The 9,318-nt window shown below is 45.3% G+C and overlaps 2 protein-coding genes across 2 annotated transcripts; one reads left to right on the forward strand and one right to left on the reverse strand.

The window, feature by feature from the left end:
• The first annotated feature begins 408 nt into the window (after positions 1 to 408).
• On the forward strand, positions 409 to 3,134 carry LOC119277876 (ribonuclease 2-like). The gene is made up of 9 exons (XM_037559215.1): positions 409 to 700; positions 879 to 907; positions 1,008 to 1,081; positions 1,215 to 1,316; positions 1,481 to 1,484; positions 1,624 to 1,715; positions 1,959 to 2,120; positions 2,593 to 2,689; positions 2,789 to 3,134. Exons 1-9 carry the CDS (start codon positions 492 to 494, stop codon positions 2,857 to 2,859), a joined length of 840 nt encoding a protein of 279 aa, XP_037415112.1. The 5' UTR covers positions 409 to 491; the 3' UTR covers positions 2,860 to 3,134.
• A 495-nt stretch (positions 3,135 to 3,629) lies between these two features.
• LOC119277877 lies at positions 3,630 to 7,229 on the reverse strand. Its single transcript, XM_037559216.1, has 5 exons — positions 7,062 to 7,229; positions 6,456 to 6,827; positions 4,566 to 5,692; positions 4,263 to 4,461; positions 3,630 to 4,006 (listed from the first exon to the last, which is right to left on the reverse strand). The coding sequence occupies exons 2-4, from the start codon at positions 6,796 to 6,798 to the stop codon at positions 4,393 to 4,395; spliced, it is 1,539 nt and encodes a 512-aa protein (XP_037415113.1). The 5' UTR covers positions 6,799 to 6,827; positions 7,062 to 7,229; the 3' UTR covers positions 3,630 to 4,006; positions 4,263 to 4,392.
• Between the last annotated feature and the right edge of the window lie 2,089 nt (positions 7,230 to 9,318).

Below are 9,318 nucleotides of genomic sequence, written 5' to 3' on the forward strand. Positions count from 1 at the left end.
CAGAATAACATGCACTTCGCACTTTCTCAAAGCACATTTCAAAATATATCTGTTTTTGCATGGGAATTTCAAAATATATCCACTAGACCGAGCCTATCAATTCCGTAGCTTAAAATGCTTCCCTCCGTAAAAAAATATAAAAGCCGTTTAGATCATTAAAGTAGTGACACTTTTATATTTCTTTGTAGAGGGAGTCGATGGTTTGTTTCGGATTTTTGAACGGCAGAGCTACCGGTAGAAAACTGGTTTTATTTGAATTAGTAGAAAGCAAAACAGAAAATAGACGGAGAGGTACTCCTACCTGCTAGGACGGAGCGGGCCCCACTTGCCAGCGACACGAGGTCATCCCTAACCGCACTATTATTAAAGCACCCCATTGCGTCTTGATTGTACTCTGTGTACTACACTCAATTCTGAAACTACGACCCACCCAGCAGCCAGAGGGAGGGAAGGAAAGGGGGAGAAGGAGACACCGCGGCGGGCGGCGTGCAATGGCGACGGCGACGGCGACGTGCCTGCTGGCGGTCTGGGCGCTGGTCGCCGCCGGCCTGTTCGGCACGGGCCTCGCCCGGGCGTCCGTGGCCCCGGCCGCCGTCGGGAAGGAGCAGCGCGAGTTCGACTACTTCGCGCTGGCGCTGCAGTGGCCGGGCACCATCTGCTCCTCCACCCGCCACTGCTGCGCCGTCAACGGCTGCTGCCGGTAGGCGCTCCGCCTCCTCTTTTCCTCTATCCCCACCGCCGCCTCATCCGCGCGCGCGGGGCTCTCGTTCGGGTCGGGTCGGGTGGGGTTTCTGGCGCTCCGGAGATTCGATTCGATTCACCCTCCTGCCCTGCGCTCATGTGCTCACGCCGTTTGTTCTCCGTGTTCCTCGTTGCAGGTCGGAGGCGCTCCACACCTTCACGATCCGTAAGTGCACGGCGACCGTCATTCTTAATTTTGTGCTTTCTCGGTTCTTGGTCGATGTAGAATTCTCACTGGTGTGGTTGGATTTCCGCTGATGGAGCAGACGGGCTGTGGCCGGACTACGATGACGGGACCTGGCCGTCGTGCTGCCGCCACACCAGCTTCGACATGGACAAGGTGCCAGCCGCAGAGACCTTACTGATACGTGGCCGCTCTAGCTTCATTAGTCCTGCCCAAGTTCGATTCCATTCGTTTTGTGCTGACCTCGTTGATGCATGGCTCTGCCGTGTCTTCGTTGATTTTGGTGTAGATAACGCCTCTGAAGCCCACTCTGGACAAGTACTGGCCGTCCCTCTACTGTTCGACCTCTTCCACTTGCTTCAGTGGCAGGGGCCCCTTCTGGGCTCATGAGGTATAGTGTCAGAACTGTTGGATTGAACTCTCAGAATACTCCTCGATTGGTATCATCGATTGGAATTGTCACTAACCTTTTGTGTTGTTCCCTTACCTGTTGTTTTGCATAATGGCATTGGCATGTGCTGCTCGATCGGTCATTCATGGATTGCTGTCGTTTAGTGGGGTAATTTTCTTCAATCCGCTTGACCTAATGAATTGGATTGTTGTTATAAAAGAGGGTTGCTAATTTAGTAATCCATATGAGCACAAACATTGTTTCATTTCCATTGCTAAGTCTTCATCGTTTGTTTAATTTTTCACAGAGAAGCATGGAACATGCTCGTCCCCTGTTGTTCATGAAGAATTACAGTACTTCACCACCGCCATTGATCTCTACCTCAAATATAATGTTACAGTAAGCATCTGGCCATTGACTAATTAGGTGTAGCGCATTATTCTTTTTTCTTGCAGGAATTTTTGGTTTCTTTTGTTGGCTTTAAGCACCTGAACGTTTGTTATTCAAATTACCTTCGTTTCCAGATGAAGAAAACAAACTTAAAACGACTCGAATTGTAGTGCATACGAATTTGACTCCTGCTAAACTGTATCATAGAAATTTGTCTCTTTTACACTGTTATAATTTGGATTGGAATTGCAGGAAATGCTGGCGACTGGAGATATCCTGGTCTCCAACGGTAAAGAATATGCACTGAGTGATGTCATTGATACCATCAAGCATGCTTTTGGGGGCTCACCGCAGATCATATGCAAGAAGGGCTCAGTTGAAGAACTAAGATTATGCTTCACCAAGGATTTGAAGGTGAGTCATCTTTTGTCCTTGGACAGGTCTTCTCGGTTTCCATTTTTATTTACGTGAAGAGAACTTCAGTGCAAGGAATAATGTTGCCACAACAGTTCTGAGTGATGTCCAGCATACGATCAACTATCTCTCTAAATCCTGATAACAAAATAGGTGAATCGGATTTTTATTTGAATGGAATGGCATAACTGTGTCTGTCTGGGAAATTTTGGTCTGTAGTCTGTACTGTCCAGCTTACTTTCATTCATATTTTTTATTAGAACTCGAGGCTGCTTTCTCCTATTGTGTCATAAACAGGCGTTGGTTAGGTTCCTCTGTTGGTTAATTTTCAATAACCTATTTGACTAGGTCCCCAAAGTTGGATTACCTGCAAGTATTTTTGGTCAAAATGCATATCTCTTCATTATTCCCACGTTCTCCACTTCAGTCATTGTTATTGTACAACAATATACTCACCTTGATTTTATTCCAGCCTCGCGATTGCCTTACTACTTCGGCAATGTACAAGAACCTATCGAAATCAAAGCATTGCCCTCGAAAAATCTCCCTGCCAACATATGATCCCATCGGTAAGTCTTAATCCCTTATACAGAAGCTTTTAAGTTTACTTGGTATGTGTTGTTCAACCCCTGGTGCCCATGCTAATCTTGATCTCTGAATATCTGCAGTACTCACAAATTCGACACTGGAGATTGTCCCAGAAGCCAGCGACAACGGGTTGTACTTCTTTACATCCTAAGATACGGAGTATTGCTAGGCTATGAGGAAACAGATGCCTTCACGGTTCTGACTGCTTGCAAGACCTGTAGCCACAGGTGCTGGGCACTGAGATCCTGCTAAAACGGGTCTTTGGTTTGTCCATACTATTTGTAAAGGACAGCATTCCACATTAGAACAACTTGGTTCGATTATGTTCTGGATATTTGTAAAACTGCTGGATATCAAACTCAGATTACTCATTGTATGAATAATGGATGTTAAATGTACATATTAGTTCATTGGATTGCTGAAGGATGTGGCCTGTCTAAACGTTTCTAATAGTTATGAACGGTTCATGTCACATGCAGTTTGTTCCGGCCGCAGAGTTTAGACGTACTAGCAGTTGATTGATCGCCACCGAGACATTCTTGAATGAAAAATTGAGTTCAGGTGCCAAATAGTAATATCTCGTCATCGCATTCACTGCTACTCCCTCCGTCCGGAAATACTCCCTCCGTTCCTAAATACTTGTCTTTTTAGGCATTTCAACAAGTGACTACATACGGAGCAAAATGAGTGAATCTACACTTTAAAATATGTCTACATACATCCGTATGTAGTAGTCATCGGAAATGTCTAGAAAGACAAATATTTAGGAACGGAGGGAGTACTTATCATCAAAATAGATAAAAGGTGATGTATCTAGACATATTTTAGTTCTAGATACATCACTTTTTATCCATTTTGATGACAAGTATTTTCAGATGGAGGGAGTATATATTTTCCATTGTGAAGGTTAAAAATGGAGACTTTGCACCCAGGAACTGCAGCCGGTACAGAAAAACAGATGCATATGTAGTACAAAATTCTTAGCTGGTGCTCATGATGCACATGTAGAATACGTTTAATCAGAAAAACCGAGAGCAGTTACAAACTGCAGTGTATCGCCGGGTCATGTTACGAAAGAACTGCAGATTAGTTTCTACTACTACCCCACGGTCAACACTAAGATCTGTAATACCAAAAACAGCATTCAAACTTGTTTCAGGGCAAAACTACAGCTATTTTCCATGTCGATGTAGCCGGAATTTCCATTGGCACCAACCTACTCGGATGAACTCCAGGAGACATTTTGGGCCAGGGTCTCGTGCAAACTCATACAGTTAACACATCCAAAATGCATGAATCTGCAAAAGAAAAAAGTGACAAATGTGAGGGCAGCGTCATATGTTAGTAAAACGATGCTGGAACTACGTGATATTTACGGAAGTTTACATAACAATAGACGGATATATAAGATGAACACAGGAAGTGTAATTTAAATCTTACAGAAGTCATCAAGCTACAGGTTCTAAAGTTTACAGACTTTTGAACTTGGGCATTTTACAGAAGAAATCAATATTGGTACTCAACAAGTAGGATATATAGGAGGCGATCACTTACCATCAGGATGAATGATCTGAAGATTGCACATGCCATTTGGAAAAATGCATGTATAAACAGCTCCATGCTCAAAGATTACTTCACCAGAGAAGCTAGTATGATTGCCACACATGCGTCACAAGGAGGAGGATCATCTAAAGCAAGCCCATTTCAGCCATACTCTAAGATAACAAGTAGAAAGGTGATCCGGTATGTCAGCCTGCATGAGTAAGATGACAGCCATGAGTACGAAATAAAAATTGATGAGTTGTCTGTTGAAGACATCGGTTGAAATAGTACAGGGAAGGCAAGATGATAACATACAATGTCCCAAGGAGCAGAGAAGTCATCAGTTGACAGGTACCAGCTTCCACATTGTGATTCAATAGCCCTCTTCCCAGTGAAAGTTCCCAGTTCAAGCAGCTGATCAACATTATCCTCGTCGGAATCATATCTATGCCGTCTTCTCTTCTTATCTCTTTTTCTTTTTTTATGACTACTTCTAGTCAGATCCTTGTCATCAGTATCTGAAGTATGTGAAACTGAGCACCCGTCGTTTTGAACCAATGAGTAATCATAAGCCTTGCGAAATTCTATGCTGTTACCAGTGAACAGAGACTCACAAGAATCAGCTGATTTGCATAATTTTGACAAACCACAGAAAATTACCCAGGACTGGATGCCTATCCACTTAAGTGCATCAGGAAACTTTGTACCCATGAAATCCTTTATGAGAGCAAAATGATCAGCATCAGTCAAGTCATTCATGGTCCTCACAAGCTCGTCCATCCTCCTTCGTTCTTCCTCGTGTTCTTCGTCGTTCATGAGGTGCCAAAGTTGTCTACCCTTGGCAATGACACAGTTCAATAGGATAAGTTCGTCAAGAGATATCTGATCAATATGTGCCGACAAAAGAACCTCAAGCCAGCAGCATGGGAATGCTAACTTTGTGCATTGTGCATTCGGACTGATGAGCTTCCCTAATGTTTTTAAGAAATGAAGAAGCCTTTGTTCGTCTAGATGAATAAGAATATACTGAGACAGAGTGGAAAACTGCTCCTCCATCAGAAAATCTTCAACTACTTGCCACACATCTTTGAAATTCCCCTCATACATCAAATAGACAAATTGATCTACAAAATATTCTGTATCAATTTGCAGTATTTCACCATCTTTGACAGAATCAGCAAGCTCTTCTGAAGACCAGAAGTCTGGGACATATTCAAGGAAATTTTCCACTGTCTGGAGAACATCAAGATCACGAAAGTAATGAGGCTTAGTAGCAACAACAGCAGGAGACTGACCATGCCTGCCTTTCCACTCAAGCTCCTCCCAGCAAACATCACGATTCACAAATGCAAACTGAGCAAGTGCCCGAGCACCCTTTTTGTGTGCTGACTCCCCAGTAGCAGCAAAGTGGCAAAACCATTGCAGTATCCGCTCAGGGTTTCCTGCAGGTCATAATATATAATGTAAGCAATGATAGATAACATCACATATAAGAAGTGGCATCAGAACAAAATTCTGTTCTACTCCTAACATGTTTTGCATAATGAAAGACAAAACAATATGATACCTAAGCTCTAACCCCTAACATGTTTTGCTTAATTTGATTAAGATTTCATTAAAGCCGTCCAGCACAAAAAGGTAAATAGATTTAGAGTAAAAGACAGGCAGAACATAGCATACTATTTATGTTAGAAAATTACATTTCTACAAGAGCATATGTATATGCAGCAAGCAATTCCTGTTAATAGTTCCAAGATGTTTCTTGATGAACTATAGAAATACACCATATCCTAATGATGTAACGAAAACATAATTTCATTTTTTTTCTGTTAGTTTATGGCAGTGCATTACTGTAATGCCATGATATGCTACTAATATGACATACACTCTAACTTGTTGAAGCAATGCCCACAAGCGAGGGGCATTAGTTACCATATCCATCAAGTACAGCACTAATCGAAATTTAGTCCAGCAGATCTTTACATTATGAACAAGCTGAAGCAGCTGAACAGATAGTTTGCTGAACCATAACGAATGAACTAATGATATATCTGAACATAATATCTATAAATATATTTAACTGCAGAAAGCAAGTTCTGGATACTAGATACATAAACTGGTGAATTGCAGCAAGCAAAACTAAAATAAAACCCATGTGAGTAGAAGCAGAAAATACAAAGAAAATCAAGTTCTTAGTGAACCTGCCTTGGAAGAACTTCTCCAGCATATGACACTTCTTCGCTAAAACAGAGCCAGCCTTCACAGGCTTCTTGTCGAAAATCATCCGCAGCAGGCGGGCGGCGACGTCCCGCCTTGAGTCCTTCATCTCCAGGAGATCGAGGAACAGGTCCCGCTGGTCACGCGGATCGAGCAGATGAATCGACGAGATGGTACTGCACAGCCACATCCGAGCCTCATACCGGCCTCCAGACCTTACAACCGACTTGATCACCGACTCAGCCTTATCCAGAAGTGATCTCCTCGCCCTCACAGCATCTGTATCAACATTGCCGTCGTCTGTCGGCACTTGCAGAAAGAGCTGAATCATTTTTTTCCCTGCTGATGATTTCTGGCAACCTGAAGTTCACAAGCACAGCGATGGTCAGGGACGGGTTTCAGTTCAGTTCAACCCATAACACTATTAGGACAATATAAGCTCCGCCCACACCTTATACTAAGCCCTACAAGGTAACACGCAGCAACCAGATCGGGGACGAACGGGCGGGGGTAGAAAGCACGGTTGCGGCGAACCCTAGAAACAATACGAGCTCATGGCTCCAAAATCCAGCCAGTGGAGCTAGGGTTCCTTACCTATGCCAAGATGAGAGGGGATCAATTAGCGCCGGTCCGGTGCCGGCGCCAGTAGGGCATGGGCGCCGTGGATCGTCGCCGTCGGCGCAGCAAATTGCGATAGGGGGGAGAACAAATTGGATCGAACCAGACAGCGGGGAGGGATACGAATCCGGGCGAGAGAGAGAGAGAGCGGGCCAGGGATGTCAGGGCGGTCGGGAGTTGCTGTTCGTAATCATCATAGCATTTTTTTTCCCGAGAGAGAAAGTAAAGTATGCTTCCCTATTTGGCCCAAAAATAAAATAAAATTCATTTTCGACACTGCATCTACATTCCTTCCCTGAATGGCATTTCCGTCGATTTCGTTACACTTATGTCTATTTGACATGCCAGTATTTTGCTCTATGAACCAAATTGGCCCCGATTGTTAACAACAACAAAAGAGGGGAGAGAGACCGACCGACCCGCGGTGTGGTTCCACCAGGTGTTCGCCCGAAGTCGCGCGTCGGGATTTGTATCCCACAGAGATGCGCGAGCTCTAGGTTATCCCAGGATCCGATTCCGTTTCTAACGGTGAGTGTCAGGACTGACAGTGGTCTAAGCTTATGCTCTGTGGCTCGAAATTGCTCGTCGCCGACGAGTCCTACTCCGGCAGCGGCGAGAGTTATCTCTCCTGTGGTGAACATACGGGCCACCGGTCGGGCTGCTGACAGTGGCCCCGCCGCCACGTCTCTTCCTCCAATCAGATGCGAGAGGATGAAAACGCCTTTTGCTAAGACGCCTTCCACCTTTGCTGACGCCGACGAGGCAATATCTAGGGTTTTTGGACAGCTTTGGTCCATTCCCTCCCCACACCGCCGCCGCCCCCATTCCTCACGCCCCACCACCTCCACATTGGGATGGCTCCGGAAAGACCTAGCTCGATCCGGTTGCTTCTCTCCATCTGATCTGTTCCCTGTCAAAAATCTTCGCCCCTTTGATCCTCCACCAATAAACCTCAAGATCGTCAGAAAGGGGATCGGGGCCGGATCGAGATCCTTCGTGCAGGTGGTTGCCATGGCGGACAAGGGGCCTCAAACAGGAGCACAGAAGCAGCGCGCACCTGCGCCTCGTAAGAATCTGGTCCGCCAACAGGGAGGGCCTGGGCGCATGCCGGACAAACGCGCCATCGCCCCTCCAAGGCTGTTGCACCGCGACAAGCTCCACCGGTTGCAACAGCTCCTCCGCCACCTGCCCCCCTGCACCTGTTGTGCAAATCCTCGACGAGCGCTACAAAGATATGGTATGCTTCACTTGCGGTGGCCCTGGGCACTGCGGTGGCAACTGTATTCAGGCGAAAGTTTGCTTCATCTGTGGATTAGAGGGTCACAATGTCAACAACTGCGCAGCTTGGGCTCAACCACACCCCGTTGCTACCTTCTTTGGCAGCTCTACGTTGGGTTTGGGCTTCTACCACATAGATGCCCCTGTGGGACGGGAAGCTAACTGGGTGAACTTCAGGAACTGTGGTGAGGTCTAGATCATGAAAGGAGAAATCAGCAAAGAAGACTTGATCAAAAATCTGTCTGGAATTTTCTGCAAAACAAAACAGTGGTCGTGGCAAGTTAGGTCCCTGTCAAAGAAGAAATTTTTGGTCAGATTCCCTCCATGGAAGAATGTTGAGGAACTGATTGAATTTCCTGCTTTTGATCTCCCAATCATTGGTGTCTCTGTCACAGTGGAAAGGTGGACTGGGGCAATTGATGCTTTCTCTGAATTAACTGAAGCCTGGGTTCTTATTGAAGGCCTGTCGCCCAAATGGTGTACTTGGAAAGTTTTTTCTCAGATTGCCTCATGTTTTGGGATCTTAGTAGATGTGGACTGGAATGGGATGATGAAAAGCTTCTATGAAAAGGTCAGAATCAAGATTGCGTGTAGAAGTCCTGAGAAAATTCCCTTTGAAAGGATCATGGAAATGAGGAAGAAATTATATATCGTGTCCTTTACTGTTGAAGGGTTCGACCAAGTGGGTGCCGATGACCCGAATGATGATAATGGTCCTACTGATATAGATGTGGATGGCATGGATAATGACCTTGATGCAGATGATACTGGGAAGGATCACTTGGAAGACGGGGAAGATGACTTTGATGAACTGGACCTAGCTAACATAGCTAGTACATCTAAAAACTCACCTGCTGATAAAGGAAAGGAATGCACCAATTTACACCCTGCTGTGCTCCTGGATGCTTGCCGCCCTCCGTGTAAAAACCCCGAAGAAGAAGTGGAGAATGGAGAA

This window comes from Triticum dicoccoides, chromosome 3B (genome assembly GCF_002162155.2).
Source record: "Triticum dicoccoides isolate Atlit2015 ecotype Zavitan chromosome 3B, WEW_v2.0, whole genome shotgun sequence".
Taxonomy (NCBI): domain Eukaryota; kingdom Viridiplantae; phylum Streptophyta; class Magnoliopsida; order Poales; family Poaceae; genus Triticum; species Triticum dicoccoides.

Coding starts and splice junctions, on each gene's coding strand:
- LOC119277876 (XM_037559215.1), top strand. CDS start 492: ATGGCGACGGCGACGGCGACGTGCCTGCTGGCGGTCTGGGCGCTGGTC. Junction 701..878: donor GCCGTCAACGGCTGCTGCCG/GTAGGCGCTCCG, acceptor TCCTCGTTGCAG/GTCGGAGGCGCTCCACACCT. Junction 2,121..2,592: donor GCTTCACCAAGGATTTGAAG/GTGAGTCATCTT, acceptor ATTTTATTCCAG/CCTCGCGATTGCCTTACTAC.
- LOC119277877 (XM_037559216.1), bottom strand. CDS start 6,798: ATGATTCAGCTCTTTCTGCAAGTGCCGACAGACGACGGCAATGTTGAT. Junction 5,693..6,455: donor GCTGGAGAAGTTCTTCCAAG/GCAGGTTCACTA, acceptor TATGACCTGCAG/GAAACCCTGAGCGGATACTG. Junction 4,462..4,565: donor TCTCTGCTCCTTGGGACATT/GTATGTTATCAT, acceptor TTACTCATGCAG/GCTGACATACCGGATCACCT.